The 20148-nt window shown below is 40.7% G+C and overlaps 1 protein-coding gene across 1 annotated transcript in view; it reads right to left on the bottom strand.

Annotated features, from left to right (window-relative positions):
- Positions 1-2215: 2215 nt before the first annotated feature.
- Positions 2216-20148, bottom strand: part of eno4 (enolase 4) — a 40768-nt gene continuing 22835 nt past the window's right edge. Inside the window, exons 4-13 of the mRNA XM_029698280.1 lie at positions 18650-18786; positions 17974-18143; positions 17361-17492; positions 16854-16922; positions 13452-13616; positions 13238-13363; positions 12934-13129; positions 5493-5554; positions 3177-3294; positions 2216-2586 (exon numbers count right to left, since the gene is read on the bottom strand). Coding sequence (XP_029554140.1) covers positions 2522-2586; positions 3177-3294; positions 5493-5554; positions 12934-13129; positions 13238-13363; positions 13452-13616; positions 16854-16922; positions 17361-17492; positions 17974-18143; positions 18650-18786 — 1240 coding nt within the window. The 3' untranslated portion in view covers positions 2216-2521. The remainder of the gene's footprint in view (positions 2587-3176; positions 3295-5492; positions 5555-12933; positions 13130-13237; positions 13364-13451; positions 13617-16853; positions 16923-17360; positions 17493-17973; positions 18144-18649; positions 18787-20148) is intronic.

The raw sequence follows: 20148 nt of genomic DNA, 5'->3' as shown, positions 1-20148 counted from the left end.
AGGGCTGCTTTGTCTGGCTAACCACACTCATTGATTAGAGGATGTCTGTAAATATCCCGTGTGCTCCCTCTCTCTTTCTTTCTCTCCTTCCTTGGTTTGTTTGGAGGTTCAGTAGATGGCTGTATGAACACACATAATATTCTCAAATGTTTAGCAACAATTTCTACTACATACATACCGTAGTAGATGAAGCAACGCTGAGCTAAGCACTTTGAGACCAAGTGAAATACAGTCTATTATGATACTTACAATCTTTTTTTGTAAGTTGATATTTCAATTTAAATGCAATTCTACTCATGGTAAAATGTTGTAATTACACAGGTATGCTTGATAATAGGAGTAATTGTGCTTTGTGCCATGTGCAGCTATTACAGATAGCTTACGTAGGCCTACGTAAATCAACGTTATCGTTTGAGTTGAAAAGAGGCATGAATGAAGGAAAACTCCCTTGACAGGCTCATTGATGTAGGCCATAAGTGCTCCAACACAGTTGTGTGCTGGTTCTCCCTGTCTATTGGTGCACAAAGCAGCTTTGAACTCTCTACTTCCCACTGGAACAACTGCCCCCTCTGTTACACTGGCGCAGGGGATGCCACAACTGTTTAGACCGGTGGTTTTGTCTTTAAAAAGGACTTAATTTCCTCTAAAAACTGTATTGTGGGGTTGGATGAGAATATGACAAATTATGAAGGGGCCCTTTCTCAGTGTGTTGGCTTTACTTGGTAGTCAGCATTGAGTTGCTGTATGCTTTAGGCAGTTTAGCATTCCTTTGCGTCGGCTCTTTCAGACTCATCTGTCATCCTCTCAACATTGCTTAAAAATATGTTTCCTCTATAATAACTTATATCAGCACTAACATGTTACATAAAGACATTGAGTAATAGTGAGTGCAACTAATATAAAATATTTTTCTGTCAGTATAAAACTATTCCAGTACTCCTAATTCCAGGATTTCTACTCGGGGTCCACCTGCTTTAAGCTTAAATGCCCAATGCAGCTAATTTAAATCTCAATATTAAATCATTTCTCTGTAACAATTATTATTGTTATAGATTTCCATTAAAATGGGCAAATGTATCTTTCTAGCAAAAAAACTATTTCTCAAGCCAGAATTTTGCTAGGACTGTCTGGGAGTGGACTGAGTGGGGAGAGGGAAACAGAAAATCCCACTTATCCAAACCTGCTGATTGGAAAGTGTGGAGATTGTATTTTAAATCAGCAACTATCAGGAATTAACACTGATCACACGTTTACAGTATTAGTTTCATGAGCTGTTGTACAATATGATCTAAAACACAGAAAAAAAACAAATTTGGACTGCACTGGGCCGTTAAAAGTGTTGAAATCCTTGGTCTTGCTCAGTGTCTCATCTATACTGAGCAAAAACTATAAATGCAACATGCAACAATTTCAAAGATTTTACTGAGTTACAGTTCATATGAGGAAATCAGTCAATATAAATAAATTAATTAGGCCCTAATCTATGGATTTCACATGACTGGGAATACAGATGCATCTGTTGGTCACATAAACCTTTAAAAAAATGTGCATTCAAATTGGCATTGATAAAATGCAATTGTGTTCGTTGTCCGTAGCATATGCTTGTCCATACCATAACCCCACCCCATACTGCCAAATTCTCTAAATTGACATTGGAGATAGCTTATGGTAGAGAAATTAACATTAAATTATTTGGCAACAGCTCTAGTGGACATTCCTGCAGTCAGCATGCCAATTGCACTCTGCCCCAAAACTTGAGACATCTGTGGAATAGTGTTACATGACATAACTGCACATTTTAGAGTGGCCTTTTATTGTCCCCAGTGTGAGGTGCACCTGTGTAATGATCATGCTGTTTAATCAGCTACTCGATATGCCACACCTGTCAGGTAGATGGATTACCTTGGCAAATGACAAATGCTCACTAACAGGGATGTAAAAAAATGTATACACAAAATCTGAGAGAAATAAGGTTTTTGTGCGTATAGAAAATGTCTGGGATCTTATATTTCAGTTCATGAAACTATTTATCTTCATACAAAAGACCTGCATCTGTCAATGCTGCAGTCAGCTCTCTGCTGAAGGAAAGACCTCGGAATACAAAGCCTGTCTGTTGTCCACACTACATTATACCAATAATGGAAAAATATTCATAAACCACACCAAAAACTATGGTTATGGTGACCACAGATGTATTTAAAAATATATATATATTCTTTGGAATTTGAAAATCTGTGTTTAAATATCATTTTCAGTTTATTTCAGAGTTTGCCACGCAAAAGTATTTTGATCAATTCAGTTTTGTTGCTAGGCAGACCAAGACTTCCTTTGGTTAGAGTGAAACCCATTTACACTAAGTGAAGGCTGAAAATCCATTCAAAAATGTAATGGTGTATCATTTAAATAGATTGTATGAGCTATTCATTTTATGTCCTGTAATTACATTATATTGATGTGAACATAAATAGAAAATGTCATTTGGAATAAAAACATGATGTTTTTTGTTTAATCCCCGAGAATATTATGTAGATGACTGCTCCTCCGTTTCTCCAACAAAGAGAGGAGATGTGTGTTGTTTTCTTGAATCTGCAGACAGGAAGAAAAAAAAAGGGAAATAAGTTGAATGGACAACAAAGACTTTAAAAAGGCCAAAGAGAAACTAGCCCCTGTATGACAGTCTATTGAACGAGTTCTGTAGAGGTCTGTGTACATTGAACATGCCCCTCCTTGCTCCAGGCCCCTCTATTCTAGGTCTGTGATGTTTTCTACTGCTTTGACAGTACTAAAAATATATATTCCACAGAGCCAGAACCAAACAGTATACCAGAGTCCTGTATATGCAATTGGTGCACAAGTTAATTCTTTATTTTATACAAAGATGAACTCGCTTTTCAGCAATTGTCTAATGTCCCTGTCCCTTTTTTGTGTGTGTGTGTGTGTGGGGGGGGGGGGGGGGGGGGGGCAGCGTAATTATGTGGCCAATTAACAGAACCAAGGTAGATATTTTTTTGCCAGCTCCTTCCCCCCCCCTTCATGATTCCTGACACACAGCTTCCTTTCACAGGCAGGGAGAGATGTGTTCTCACCAGCCAACCCATTACTGCCTCTCCTCCCCATAGCTTTGTCTAGCCTCCTCTTTCTACCGGCTGAAAAGACAAGAGAAGAAAAAGCCATACCCAGTATTCCCTGCTGGGCCAATTCTTCCTCTATAGAAATCAGACGGTTGTATTTAGTCAGCCGCTCTCCACGACTCAGACCTCCCAGTTTGACATACCCAACTCCCAGGCCTACGACCTGAGGGAGAGAGCGAAACGCACAATGACAACAGTTTACAGGCATAGAGCGCCAACATGCAACTGCTCATCAGCAAGGGAAAGACAAGACGCCGTCAGTTAGCTTTGTTGTAGTGTGAGTACACAATGACAGGCAAACTGTTTATGATATCTCTTCAACAGAGGTTATTGGGCCTTGTAAATACACACACTTGTATTGTCAAACTCGTGTAGAACAGAATACATACATAATTGCTGAGTTACTGCAATTGATTGTGGGTTGTTCCACGAAATGAGTGCCTTTTGCGTCCCTTGGATATTTTAAGAAGAAATTGCGTGCAAATATTTTATTAAAAAAAACCTTGTTATATAAAATTAAATGCCCTTTAATATAGACCACATTGAATATTCAATAAATCAGATTTTTTATATAATTAGACTTACTAAAGAGCCCAAATTCTGCATTTTGAAATCTCTGTGACTTCTAGGAAGATTTTAACCCAATTAACCCAAACACTTCTCCAAGTTTTCACCATCATTCTAAAGCACTAGTTATTTAGATGGGATAAAAATGTTTCAACAACTTTTTTGTGAAACTTGGATTCAATTGTTCCTCCCGTTGCACACCGGGAGGAGAGCTTCCATTCCCCATGTTACAAGGGGATTTATGGCTGATTTAAGATAAAGTTGTCAACCCTGTTATGGTCAACCCCGTTATACTTATTAGGCACTTACTATAGTTCTTTTTTTATTTATCCTCTTGTGAAGGAAAAATGTGTTTTTCAAGAAGTTGAACGTGCTTTTTATGACAGAAAGTAAAAAAATTGGTATAATAAAATGTTAAGAAATCATCAAGTTCCACTACGTAGCCCTTTACACTTGTACCCGTATACAGGTTGAAAATGGCAGATTTGGGCACTGGTAAGCTCCTAAATTGGAACGCAGTGGCTGTACAGTAACAAGCTATACATGACATCAGAGCTCAGGCTCTACGCTTCATTCACAGCATTCTTGGGTTTTGACTGACAGCCGTTCTGAACTTGGGCACAGCACGCGACAAGATGTTGCCCCAATCCCTCCGACTAATTGGTCAACTTTTGCATTTTTTTTGTAGTCTGAGTCAGGGAACTGCTGTAAAGTAAGATGACTCGTTGTATTCTGAAAGATGAGACGTTGAGGATTATAATAAATACCGCTTTGAAGTCATACAAGCAGCCAAACACCCGTGAGTCCAAACATGCACTTCACATTTCCATATCATAAAACTCATGTCATATACAGTGGCAGATTTTTTTATCCCTGTGTTAGATGTACAGTTACAAGATGACATGGTGTCATAACCTGAATGCACTCATGACTCCTTTCTAAACGCACCAAAATAACGATCTGTTTTTTTAATTGCCCCGTATGATCCTATTTCATAACTTAGCTAGTCATGTAGGCAATAGAACAAGCTTTCAAATTATGCCTACCTGACCCAGATTGCGATTTATAATGGGCTGTTTTTGGATTGCATAAACAACAGTAATTGTGTGATGGCTGAGATGCAGGGTTGTGTTCCAAACAAAACAACTACAAGCGTGCTTGTTCTAGTTCCTCAACGACACAGCTAGGAGAGCTCAAAAGCACTTTGTAGTTGTAGACTTCTTTGAGTCATAAAAGTGCATTGAAATTACTTAGGAACTGTGCACACTTTGGAGAGGTGTGTGTGACCACTTGGAGACACCAGTTAGTCCTCTCACTTTTTGTCTTATGTCGCACCTGCCCCACATTTTCCAGGAATATTCGTATCATGTTACTGAATGTATCCAGTGTATTTTCAGATGTTGTTATTAGCTAATGCGGTGAAAAGTACAGTAAATGTAAAATGCACATAAAATCAACAGTGTAATGTTTGGATTCAGTTTTGTGTCCCAGCTGAAATGTTGTGTCCTCAACTTTGGTCTAAAACGGTTCCCTTTCAATTGCTACCATGCTTATGCATATTATTATCATATTTCTTCTGTAAGAAACATTTCAATTGAGCCCTATACATATATGCCAATTCCCACGAGTGTAAAGGGTTAAAAAGGCACCTAATTGGTGGAACGACCCTTGTCAGACTTACAAAAGAGTTTCAGTCAAACAGATTGATAGATAAAGACACAGAGAGAGATAGACATGTAAACATATAGATGTAAAGAGACACACAAAGCCAGGGAGTAGATGACTAAACCTCACCACATCGGAGAGGGCGTCGTCACTGCAGGGCTCACCGCACGTCGTTCCAATTATCACTGCACCTGACATACAAAAGGTGACACACACAAGTCATTTACTGTACATGACCAGGTCAATTAATCAACTCTTTACACTATCTGTCATTACAGGGGTTCGTTCCCTCTTGAAATACACTGCATTCCCCAAAATAAACATGAACAAACTAACAAACCTTAGTTTCATATAGAAAAACATTCATTTGAGTGAGATCGTAAGAACAAAGGTAATCTCCGAAACCCGGAACTAAAATCTTGCGAAATTGTGTCAGATGCTCGGTTAAATCCTGAGGGGAGACATGTTAGAAAATATACTAACGAGACTAACGAAGCCCTCTAAGTGGAAACTATCGCGGTGAATCCCAAACAATCCCCTCGGCCCTACCAGAGATACTTCATATAAAGGTTGCGTTCCTCTGCTCAGACATTGCATGCATCAACCAACGGTTGCATGCCACGTCATTCGACTGTACCGTTGGGCACCAGATTGCTATAACATATGATGTGGTTAGCTGATACTTAAAATACCAATCCAGACTAGGGTTGAAAGGCGGGAAACCGGTTACAGAGATAATACCAAGAATTACCGCCCAAACAACTCCCTTTTCCCAGGATAAATCACTTAGAGAAACCGGTAAATTATAATAAATTATTTATATGAACAGCGTGACGTGAAATGGAACTGTTACATTTTATGCAATGTCTCAATCTGGATTCTCTAAGGCTTTCTGTCTGCTCTCTGCATGATCAATCATCAATGCTCAGGGTGGGGACAGACTGCCCATCTCAGAATGGAGCACAGTTCACAATGCATGTCAACCTATCATCTCATCATGGTAACTTTTTTTCATGTGACAGGTGGGCCTACATTTGCTGCAGCATAGTCTATGCTACAGTAATATAAAGACCGAATGCGTCTCTAATGTACACATCTCCATCTGGCTTTTCGGGGTCACATTATTTGTTTAATTTTAAAGATACATTTTTTTAAACTGCCTATCACTCGAATATCATTGCTTTAAAGTAGTGCACGTGCAAGCACTCTTGCAGCATTTCTCTATCCATCAGTAATGGACAATCCTGTTCAATATATACACACACACATACACATACACATACACATACACATACACACACACACACACACACACACACACACAGTACCAGTCAAAGGTTTGGACACACCTACTCACTCCAGGGCTTTTCTATATTTTTACTATTTTCTACATTCTACATTGTAGAATAATAGTGAAGACATCAAAACTATGAAATAACACACATGGAATCATGTAGGAACCAAAAAAGTGTTATACAAGTCAAAATATATTTTATATTTGACATTTTTCAAAGTAGCCACCCTTTGCCTTGATGACAGCTTTGCACACGCTTGGCATTCTCTCAACCAGCTTCACCTGGAATGCTTTTCCAACAGTTTTGAAGGAGTTCCCACATCTGCTGAGCACTTTTTGGCTGCTTTTCCTTCACTCTGTGGTCAAACTCATCCCAAACCATCTCAATTGGGTTGAGGTCGGGGGATAGTGGAGGCCAGGTCATCTGATGCAGCATTCCATCACTCTTCTTCTTGGTCTCATTCATATATATATATATATATATATATATATATATATATATATATATATATATATATATATATATATATATATATATACATACACATACACATACATACGCTGCATTCGGAAAGTATTCAGACCCCTTAACAGAGATGTTAGTTCGGGTTCAAGTCCGGGCTCTGGCTGGGCCACTCAAGGACATTCAGAGACTTGTTCCGAAACCACTCCTGCATTATCTTGGCTGTGTGCTTAGGGTTGTTGTCCTGTTGGAAGATTAACCTTCACCCCAGTATGAGGTATCTAAGTGCTCTGGAGTAGGTTTTCATCAAGGATCTTTCTGTACTTTGCTCCGTTCATCTTTTCCTCAATCCTGACTAGTCTTCCAGTCCCTGCCGCTGAAAAATATCCCCACAGCATGATCCTGCCACCATCATGCTTCACCAAAGGGGATGAGTGTGACGCTTGGCTATCAGGCCAAAGAGTTCAATCTTGGTTTCATCAGACTAGAGAATCTAGTTTCACATGTTCTGAGAGTCCTTTAGGTGCCTTTTGGCAAACTCCTAGCGAGCTATCATGTGCCTTTTACTGAGGAGTCGCTTACTTCTGGCCACTCTACCATAAAGGCCTGATTGGTGGAGTGCTGCAGAGATGGTTGTCTTTCTGGAAGGTTCTCACATCTCCACAGAGGAACTCTGGAGCTCTGTCAGAGTGACCATTGGGTTCTTGGTCACCTCCCTGACCAAGGCCCTTCTTCCTTGATTGCTCAGTTTGCCTGGACGGCCAGCTCTAGGAAGAGTATTGGTGGTTCCAAACTTCTTCCTTTAAGAATGATGGAGGCCACTGTGTTATTGGGGACCTTCATGGCTGCAGACATTTTTTGGTATCCTTCCCCAGATTTGTGCCTCGACACAATCCTGTCTCGGAGCTCTACAGGTAGGTTTTTGCTCTGACATGCACTGTCAACTGTGAGACCTTATATAGACAGGTGCATTTCCAAATAATTTCCAATCAATTGAATTTTCCCCAAGTGGACTCCAATCAAGTTGTAGGAACATCTCAAGGATGTTCAATGGAAACAGGATGCACCTGAGCTCCATTTTGAGTCTCATAGCAAAGGGTCTGAATACTTACGGAAATAAGGTATTTCAGTTTTTATTTTGAATACATTTGCACACATTTCTAAAAACAATTATTGCTTTGTCATTATGGGGTATTGTGTGTAGATTGTTTTTATTTAATCCATTTAAGAATAAGGCTGTAACCTAACAACATTTGGAAAAAGTGAAGTTGTCTAAATACTTTCCGAATGAACTGTACATGTATTGGATAACGATACAATCATTTGGGCTTTTTTGGGCTTGTGCTCATAAAATGTCTTTAATGTAGGGTTCATAAAAATGTATTTAATGTATGGCTCATCAGGCTCAGGTAGCATCAGGCTTGAATGTTCATTTAAAGCTCTTATCAAATCTAGACATAGGCCTATTTATGTGCTTAATATGCTTGTGAATGACACTTCCGGTTTTGGAGGGAAATACAAGGTTACCCGGGAGAAAGGTGATTTATTTACAGGATGGAACATTTGTAAAATACCGGGAAAATATTCAACCGTAATCCAGATGTTGCAAGATCTGGCATGTGTCCGCAATGCCTGGGCAGAATGCGCCCAATGACGAGATACTTGTGTCTCCACCCTAACAATGGAATTCGTTGTCCACAGAGTATTATTTGTATATTTTTATGAATATTCGATGAGGGGTGTTGATGTCAACTCCTTGTATTCTATGCTAGCCTCATGAACATGCATAGACCATCTCGAATTTCAACAGGACCAACTACGATAGTGTTTTTTCTCAGAGTTTCTGGCACGTCGCGTTCATCACACGTATATCAGTACACTCATAACAACCTAAGCATTATGAAACTTCTATTAGATCCAATAAGCCTCATGACTAAACTCAACATTATCATTGCCCCGATACAAAAACTCCACATTTGTATAATTTCACCCAGTCATTTCACCCGTTTTATGTACTACGCCATTAAATTGTGTACTACATCATCCATTTCGTATGCTATGTTACGTCCTGCAAAAATTATAATGATTATTTATAATTTTTATTCGTATGATATGTTACGAATTTGTTGTGCTTCAGTTCCTGGAGTGCATCTCTAACATGGACAGATTTTGGGCCCTTACCAACTCATTGTCACGTGTTGCTGACGGAACTCCAAGGGTGACTTCAAGAGTAGCGAGGGGATCAAATAAACCCAGCAACTTCGGAACGCACTCGTGATTCGAATGATGCAATTCATGTTCCACATTTAAATAATAACATTTGCATGAAATTCTAATTCCCCCTGTCATTTTACAATATATAAATCTCAGTTACAGTGAAATGTTTTACTTGGGATGCATTTATTTTGTTACATGTATCAAGCCTCTAAATCAGACAAACAAAATACACGTGGCTCATTAATTAGACTCGCCTTTCCATTCTGTTGTATTAAATTGCGCAAAACAACAAACATATCACAGTGCATGTTGGGATAGTATTTGGCTCTGGAGCCAGCAGATGGTCTAATTAACCCCTACCCCCTCAATAATGTTCACTCCCTCAGCTTTGAGAAACTTGTGCATACGGCAGAGGCGCGCGTGAAGGAAATGGAGGGTCGACAGGCGAGGGGAATGGGAAGGGACTGATTTGCGATTCATCCCAATTAGTCGTCCCATCCCAATCTCTTGACAAATGCTAAAACCATTTATGTTACGCACATCTGTCCACGAGAGATTAGAACAAAGGTAAATCGACTGAACATAATCTTTGGTCCCATGACCTATTACGGTATAAATATCATGGGGTTGCATCATTTGACAGATAGCTGGCTCTCGCGGATGACATTGATTTGGCTCCCTGTGATCTAAGGTTCAATTCGCGAGCATGCAAAAGGGGAAATCTTCCCACTAAGCATTTACCGATGTCTTTATCTTTTTTTTGTGCAGTCCGGACCGGTCTTGATTTCAACTTCCACAGACATCCAGTCCGGACCAGCCTTTTGGCCCAAACATAGACGTCTATAATTCGTTCAGATTGGGCCTGGTCTGTACCGGACCAAATCTGAACCAATCATAGACATCTACAGGTAATTGCCAAAATAAAGGATACACTAACATAAAGTGTCTTAATAGGGCGTTGGACAACCATGAGCCATGACAGCTTCAATGTACCTTGACATAGATTCTACAATAGTGAAGGGCATGAGTTATCGAGTACACAAACGGATGTCAAAACACGATCTTTAACCAGAGACTACATATTTTTGCTTTGTGGCTGCCCGAAAGAGCAAGTGAAATTTGGTCCCTATTCTGTGTCTGGAGCTCTATTGGAAGGATGTGACACCATTCTTCCACAATAAATTCCATAATTTGGTTTTATTGATGGAAAATGCTGTCTCAGGCGCCTCTCAAGAATCTCAAGTGTTCAATTGGGTTGAGATCTGGTGATTGAGATGGCATATGGTTTACATCATTTTCATGCTTATCAAACCATTCAGTGACCACTCGTGCCCTGTGGATGGGGGCATTGTCATCCTATGGGGCCATAGCCATGGTAGCAAAAATAATGGCCTGCCCAGCATTTTTATACATGACCCTAAGCATGATGGGATGTTAATTGCTTAATTAACTCAGGAACCACACCTGCGTGAAGCACCTGCTTGCAATATGCTTTGTATTCCTCATTTACTCAAGTTTTTCCATTACTCTGGCAGTTACTCTGGCAGTATGTTTCACAAGTTGACAGCACAGTACAGTACTGTACAGTAAAGAAAAGTAGAGTAGAGTACAGTACAATACAGCAGAACATATTAGAGTACAGTAAATAAAATAAAAGTAAAATAGTGTACTATCGTACCCTGCTATACTCTAATGTACTCTACTCTGCTGAACTAAACTGTACTATACTGAATAAAACTGTCCTATACCGTACCATAATGTACTGAATAAAACTACTGTCCTGTACCATACCGTACTGTACTGTACTGAATAAAATTCTACTGTCCTGTACCATACAATACCGTACATTACTGAATAAAACTACTGTCCTGTACCATACCGTACTGTACAAAACTCTACTGTCCTGTACCATACCATACCGTACATTACTGAATAAAACTCTACTGTCCTGTACCATACCGTACATTACTGAATAAAACTCTACTGTCCTGTACCATACCGTACATTACTGAATAAAACTCTACTGTCCTGTACCATACCGTACATTACTGAATAAAACTCTACTGTCCTGTACCGTACCGTACTTTACTGAATAAAACTCTACTGTCCTGTACCATACCGTACTGTACTTTACTGAATAAAACTCTGTCCTGTACCATACCGTACTGTCCTGTACCATACTGCATCGTACTCCACTGTGCTCTACTCTCCTAAACCGTCAGGCACTGTCCTGTGATGTTCAAACTTATGAAACATAGCCTAGACGTCTCTGATTAGTTCAGATTTGGATCTGATCTGCACCGACCAAATTTTGTTTGGGGGCGGAGCTCATTGGAATAATAGTGTTTGTTTCCATTCTTAGGCTTGAGTGCGGCTGCTCGGCCATGGAAACCCATTTCAATAAGCTCCCGACAAACAGTTCTGTGCTGACGTGGCTTCCAGAGGAAGTTTGGAGTGTTGCAACCGAGGATAGACGATTTTTACCTGCTAGGCTCTTCAGCACTCGGCGGTCCTGTTTTGTGAGCTTCTGTGGCCTACCACTTGTTGCTCCTAGACATTTCCACTTCACAATAACAGCCCTTACAGTTGACTAGGGCAGCTCTAGCAGGGCAGACATTTGACAAACTAACTTGTTGGAAAGGTGGCATCCTGTGATGGTGCCACGTTGAAAGTCACGGAGCTCTTCAGTGAGGCCATTCTATTGCCAATGTTTGTGTATGGAGATTGCTTGGCTGTGTGCTCAATTTTATACACCTGTCAGCCATAGGTGTGGCTGAAACAGCCGAATTCACTAATTGAAGGGGTGTCCACATACCTTTGTATATATGGTGTACATTATGTAACTGTTACTGAGAATGTTGTTGTAGTTGAAGTGGTCTGTTGGTTTATTCTGGATGTTTGACTACTATGAACGTCATCGCTGCTTTTGAAAAAGCTAACATAAGTCCATGTGACAGATATAATACATATTCTGTTGCAATCTTCAGCTAGCTCCTCTTTCTTATATTAAGAGGCTTGAAAACGTATTGTTGTGATATAATGCTTACTTCAATGAGAATGTATGGCCATAGAATTAATGACCGGGAAAAAAACGTATTTTCAACGTCCGGAAAATATGTATTTTCACCTTTCATTCAGCACCTAAAATGCACTGGATTTCAATGTCTGGTAAATATGTATTTTCAACATCCGGAACATGCGTCTTTTCGACATACGTAGAATACGCCATTGCACCTTTTATTCAGCACCTAAAATGCACCCGACTTCAACATCGGGAAAAGACGTCTAAAAGATTCATCCAACAGAATCCATCAGAGCAACCATGTATGTCAGCGTGAGTGAACTCCCCCCATCCCTTAGTAAAAATGTTTAGTTCCATCTCTGTGGTATACACAGTGTCTATTCAGTTTTGATGTTATGAAGTCAATTAATTTAGGTCAATCTGGCCAATATGTAGGCTAATTCCACTAGGATGGATTTGACATTCCCTCCATAAAACTATGCATACTATACATTTGACTTACAATAGGACAATGAGTCATGTATTAGTAAGCGATAGCTCTATGTAAAACTGACTCCATCAGTGGCTCCCTTACCTTTGTTCTCTGTGGTGACGTGGATCAGGTCGGTGACTGTGGTCTCATTGCTCTGATTGAGGATATACCCTCTGACCCCTGGAAGAGATGGGGCGTCTTCCCGTGAGCTGTGACACTGGGGCTTGGAGGAGATGTCAGAGAGCAGGCTACACGAGGCTCCAACCACACTGCTCAGTCTCTCCCACTGCTCCACATCCTTACACAGGGGTCACATACCATGAGCTTTCACAAGCACATTTGTACTCACCAACGCATGTCTTTCATTTACTGCGGTACTGTGTTCAGAGCTGTGTTCCCGTCTTACCTCTTTTCGCAGAGGATCGATCAGGGCTACGACTGCTGGGTATTTACTAATCAAAGCCTCATACATGTCCACTAGTTCATCAGGAGACTTGGGTGTTCCTGTAATAACTTCATACTTTCCTTTTGGCTGTAGAGGAGCAAAGACAGAATGAATACATAGAATTGTACTCATTGTGCAAGGGCACACTGCATGTTTTAACATTCTGTTTACATACATAGTCCATTAGGTTGTGAGCAGCACAGTTTACTGCTAAATGGATCCCCTTTCCAAGTGCCAATCCAAGATTGTTAGATGCTTCGGTAATTAGATCGAGAGGCTGCTCAGGACGCTCATACCCAACAACTAAGGCTCCAGAGTCAGACACTGTTGGCAGTACAGGCTGGAAAGAGAGAAGGGATGTTTGGTCAGCCGTCATAAATGCACACAAAGTGTCATTGTTAATAATATACCTATATCTGTGGAGAGAAGTGCTGAATCATCTATTTGCAGTTTGATAGTGCAACTAGTGCTTAACCATAAACAGATGGCATTGAATTGATTCAAGCCTTGAAAAATGTACGTTTTCATGTAATGTGTACAGCGCCTTCAGAAAGTATTCACACCCCTTGACTTTTTCCACATTTTGTTGTGTTACAAAGTGGGATTCAAATGGATTTAATTGTCATTTTTGTCAAGGATTTACACAAAATACTCTGTAATGTCAAAGTGGGAAAAAAATATGAAAAATAAAACACGAATATATCTTCATTAGATAAGTATTCAACCCCGAGTCAATACATGTCAGAATCACCTTTGGCAGCTATTACAGCTGTGAGTCTTTCTGGGTAAGTCTCTTTTTCTAAGAGCATTCCACACCTGGATTGTGCAGCACTAGCCCAAATTCTTCAAGATTTGTCAAATTGGATGTTGATCATTGCTAGACAACCATTTTCAGGTTTTGTAATAGATTTGCGAGCAGATTTAAGTCAAAACTAACTCGGCCACTCAGGAACATTCACTGTTTTCTTGGTAAGCAACTCCAGTGTAGTTTTGGCCTTGTGTTTTATGTTATTGTCCTGTTGAAAGGTGAATTAATCTCCCAGTGTCTGGTAGATAGCAGACTGAACCAGGTTGTCCTCTAGGATTTTGCCAGTGCTTAGCTCCATTCCATTTTTTTTTATCCTGAAAAACTCCCAGTCCTTAACGATTACAAGCATAACATGATGCAGCCACCACTATGCTTGAACATATGGAGTGGTACTCAGTAATGTGTTGTATTGGATTTGCCCCAAACATAACATGTTGTATTCAGGACAAAAAGTCAATTGATTTGCCACATTTTTGCAGTATTACTTTAGTGCCTTGTTGCAAACAGGATGCATGTTTTGGAATATGTGTATTCTGTACATGCGTCCTTTCACTCTCAATTAGGTTAGCATTGTGGAGTAACTACATGTTGTTGATCCATTCTCAGTTTTCTCCTATCTGTATCTTTGTAGTGACTGGGTGCACACTACCCCACTATGCTCAAAGGGATATTATATGTCTGCTTAAAAAAAATATATATATATATATAAAAATCTCCCAATAGGTGCCCTTCTTTGTAAGGCATTGTAAAGCCTCCCTGGTCTTTGTGGTTGAATCTGTGTTTGAAATTCACTGTTCAGCTGATTCACCTCACAGATAATTGTATGTGTGGGGTACAGAGATGAGGAAGTCATTCAAAAATCATGTAAAAACTATTATTGCACACAGACTGAGTCCATGCAACTTATGTGACTTGTTAAGCAGTTTTACTCCTGAACTTATTTACAGTAGTCTTGCTAAGGGGGTTTGACATTTCAGGTTTTCATTTTTAATTAATTAGTAAAAAAGGTTAAAATCATAATTCCACTTTGATATTATGGGGTATTGTGTGTAGGCCAGTGACATAAAATCTCAATTTAATCCTTTTTCAATTCAGGCTGTAACACAACAAAAGTTGGAAAAAGTAACATATTCAGTCTTAGAAATAAATCAAAAGATAACATATCTAAACTCAGCAAAAAAAGAAACGTCCTGTCACTGTCAACTGCGTTTATTTTCAGCAAACTTAACATGTTTGTATGAACATATCAAGATTCAACAACTGAGACATAAACTGAACAAGTTCCACAGACATGTGACTAACAGAAATGGAATAATGTGTCCCTGAACAAAGGGGGGGGGTCAAAATCAAAAGTAACAGTCAGTATCTTCAATAAGTACTGCAGTGCATCCCCTCCTCATGGACTGCACCAGATTTGCCAGTTCTTGCTGTGAGATGTCACCCCACTCTTCCACCAAGGCACCTGCAAGTTCCCGGACATTTCTGGGGGGAATGGCCCTAGCCCTCACCCTCCGATCCAACAGGTCCCAGATGTGCTCAATGGGATTGAGATCCCGGCTCTTCGCTGGCCATGGCAGAACACTGACATTCCTGTCTTGCAGGAAATCACACACAGAACGAGCAGTATGGCTGGTGGCATTGTCATGCTGGAGGGTCATGTCAGGATGAGCCTGCAGGAAGGGTACCACATGAGGGAGGAGGATGTCTTCCTTGTAGCGCACAGCGTTGAGATTGCCTGCAATGACAACAAGCTCAGTCCTATGATGCTGTGACACACCGCCCCAGACCATGACGGACCCTCCACCTCCAAATCGATCCCGCTCCATATTACAGGACCCGGTGTAACGCTCATTCCTTCAACGATAAACGCGAATCCGACCATCACCCCTGGTGAGACAAAACCGTGACTCGTCAGCACATTTTGCCAGTCCTGTCTGGTCCAGCGACGGTGGGTTTGTGCCCATAGGCGACGTTGTTGCAGGTGATGTCTGGTGAGGACCTGCCTTACAACAGGCCTACAAGCCCTCTGTCCAGCCTCTCTCAGCCTATTGCGGACAGTCTGAGCACCGATGGAGGGATTGTGCGTTCCTGGTGTAACTTGGGCAGTTGTTGTTGCCATCCTGTACCTGTCCCGCAGGTGTGATGTTCAGATGTACCGACCCTGCGCAGGTGTTGTTACACATGGTCTGCCACTGCGAGGATGATCAGCTGTCCGTCCTGTCTCCCTGTAGCGCTGTCTTAGGCGTCTCACAGTACAAACATTGCAATTTATTGCCCTGGCCACATCTGCAGTCCTCATGCCTCCTTGCAGCATACCTAAGGCATGTTAACGCAGATGGGCATCTTTCTGTTTTTCAGAGTCAGTAGAAAGGCCTCCTTAGTGTCCTTGACCTTAATTGACCTTAATTGCCTAGCGTCTGTAAGCTGTTAGTGTCTTAACGACTGTTCCACAGGTGCATGTTCATTAATTGTTTATGGTTCATTGAACAAGCATGGGAAACAGTGTTTAAACCCTTTACAATGAAGATCTGTGAAGTTATTTGGATTTTTACTAATCATCTTTGAAAGACAGGGTCCTGAAAAATGGATGTTTCTTTTTTTGCTGAGTTTATGTCCACCAAAATGTATTTGCTTTCTTTTCTAGAAGGTAGAGTAAGAAAGACAACATGTACTGTAGACCCTGACTCAATTGTGAGTCATAAGACACAAATAGAGCCCTATACTATACAGTAGATCCAATATACAGGGATCTGCCGCAATGTTCCTTACCCCTGTTTTTGAAGCAGCATTCATTATTTTCATCATCTCCTTTTGAAGCTTAAGGACCATTGTAATGATCTGTTGGGGGAGTTCACAGATAGTTTAAAGAAACATGTATCTAAGACAATGTAATACCAAATCTTGGCAGAGAAAACAATCAGGAACATTGGTTGACTTAACCTCGACACTCTCAAGACTAGTATTCAGTAAGTCCTGTATGGTCGTGTGCGCTGTAGTTGGTAGAGCATGGAGCTTGCAACACCAGGGTTGTGGGTTCGATTCAAGCGTGGGACCAGAACGAATGTATGCACTCTGGTGTATGCACTCGAATGTAAGTCGCTCTGGATAAGAGGGTCTGCTAAATTACTTTAATGTGTAAGTGTCCAGATAGAACACAAAGAATAAACTTGAGTTTTGATGGACTCTCCCAGTAATACTGGGCAGATCGAGAACAAAGTGTGTAACTTGAAATTGGAGAATAAAGGCTGAAAATATGTTGTGGTTGAGTGTCAATACTTGTTTGAGTCTTTGTCCAGCTTTAGGGATGACAATGACTTCCTCCAGTAAATTGAGTTTTCCTGGGGACATCTTGCCACAGCTCAACAAAGTTACCAAGGGCACAGGGATGTGCATCTCTTTTGGACACGGCTGTTAAAATAAAGAAAAAGCATAGTAAAGCATTTGGTGTTTTACAAATGTGACCCATTTCAAGAAGCGAGGCGTATGTCGCACGCCACTACTTCACAGGAGAGGCATTTGAACGTTTTTTTATTTAAAAAAATCTAAATGCGTTTTTTGGCAGAAATGCCTTCTGGAATATAAAAGACTTGGTAAGGTATTATTGAACACTTTAGTCACAGTAGCAGATTGTGGACATTATATGCCCAAGTCAAGAGAAGATGGTAAATAATATTACTCAGCACTTCTGACACTTTTTAAAAACTACTCACTACATGTTTTGTATGACAACTAGATGAAATTGCCTCCCTATACCCACACATACTGTATAGTATCTGGTATTGCCTTTAGGCCTATCATTACTGATCAATGACCTATTTCACATTGCATGACATTGCATGGTGTGTTTGTATGTGTGCAGGTATGTGTGTTGAAGGGGGGGCTCACTGACTTGTTGGTTTCTCAGAGCTTTGATGTACTTGTACAGCGGAATGCATTGTAGTAGAGCCCCAGTCTTGGCCACAGCCAAGGACACTGAACCAATGGCCATGCTGCCAGGCAGGACCAGCTCTGAGGGCTCTGGAGGCGGAATGGGCTTCTCTGTGCTGTTGCCTTTTTTGCCTGGAAAACCAGAAACAAACTTTATCTGCCTCAATGTTGTTACACAACTTGAGGAAGAAGAATTTCCCCCAGTGACTGACTGAGAGGCCAGGCCTCCCACGTGGACTCTCTTACAATACACGGTGGGCTTTATCTGTCACTAGAGAGAGGGGAGGAGACGGTTTACCACAGGGGGACCACTAGGAAAATAAGCAAGAGAGATGAGTGCATTGGACCAGCGCTTCAACCAAAACTTCTCTATGGAGCTGAGACCTAATACTGGCAGAGCTCTTAATATAACACCTCTCAATGTGTCTCCCAGGTGGAAACTTCAGTGTAACACTTGACCTGCACATAACCTCTGAGCACCAGTCTGTTTCTTTATGCATACTTAAAACATACACAGGGTCCCGTTGCTGTATTTTTATTGAGAACAAGCTAATGTTTTGAAAGAAAAGCATCCAGTGTTAATATGATGCGTGATGTCAGATTATCTGGCAGGCTGGCCCAGGGGAGAGGTTCGTTACCTTTGTCTCCACCCTTCTTGTCTTTGGGGGGTGCGGTGGGAGGGGATGCCTCAGGCACAGGCACACTAGGTGGCTGGTTCTCCTTCTCTCTGTTCCGAATGTCCTGGTCCTCCAGGTAGCGGGCCATGAAGAAATCACTGCCACACAAAACAAACACCACTTGGCCTTCATCCATAGGAGCAGCGTAGAGTTATCAAAAGCAGCATGCATGACCCTATTGGTTTGATCAGGACAAGGGCTTATTTTACCCTTGGATGAGCCATTGTATAGTAGGAGAAATGTCAGATATCGACCAAAGAGGTACTGATGGAGAATGGAACACACTCCTTATGTGACACCAGAATTACCAGAGCATTGCATTTGAGAGAGCACAGCAAACTATGTTCTGTCTCTGCTATTACAAAGCCACCATAAAAAAATTGAATTATTTCTGAATTAGGTACAGAGTAAACAAGCTTGCTTGAATGGCTATGTAAAAACAAAGCACAAGGTCTTATTTTCAGTTTATACATTTTAAACATGGAGGCTAATATTTTTGGAGGCTGTCATGTAAAGCTGGGAAGAACAACCGAAAATTATCGACACCGACAAACCAACCACTTATCGTAGACATTTTGCTGATGGTGTTCATTACGATAAATAGCCTATTTGAATAAATAACCCTACGAGAGAAATGTGAAGTTTGAAATGAAAAACAGTTTGCTAATATGGGTGATTGTTAATGGGACAATTGATAGCTACATCATTCAAAGTAGTAGGTGTAGTTTTAAGGGTAATATAAATAAAATAACTGTGGTGAACAGTTATAATTCAGTGAATGTATTGTGATATGGATTTTTGTCCATATCGCCCAACTCTACTGTCATGCTAATACCACATGACCTAATCCACTGTGTGTATGATCATAACTAACAGGAGGCAAAAGGCTCCAGTCCATCCCAAACTATGTGCAAAGGCAACCCTGCTGTTACTTCAATGAAATAGAATAGGTTGAGCTAAACTGACCGAGACGCGCCTCCAACAACACATAAAACCTCACATAATTCTTCCCAAAAACAGACAATTTCTCTCAACCAGTGGCATGTGGGCTTTTTAAGTGAGCGCTGTTGCCGCCATGAGATAAGCAGTGCCCACTTTGTCAAAAACAGGGATGCAAAATATTTATCATGTCCATTCCCAGTGTGCATCTCCAGGGTGCTGTTAGAGAGACGCATCACTGCAGCGCTCCACCAACATTCTGTCAAAAAACTAATCTAACAGAAATAATATAGAAGATATAGCATATCGTAGAAAGAGTATGGGCCCTTTTCTGTAGTCTACAGGCTGGAGATAAAATGAATGACAATAGCCTAACCTACAGTTGAAGTCGGAAGTTTACATACACCTTAGCCAAATACATTTAAACTCAGTTTTTCACAATTCCTGACATTTAGTCCTAGTAAAAATTCCATGTCTTAGGTCAGTTAGGATCACCACTTTATTTTAAGAATGTGAAATGT

The sequence above is a fragment of the Salmo trutta genome, chromosome 18 (genome assembly GCF_901001165.1).
Source record: "Salmo trutta chromosome 18, fSalTru1.1, whole genome shotgun sequence".
Taxonomy (NCBI): domain Eukaryota; kingdom Metazoa; phylum Chordata; class Actinopteri; order Salmoniformes; family Salmonidae; genus Salmo; species Salmo trutta.
This window is presented reverse-complemented; position numbering and strand designations above follow the sequence as displayed.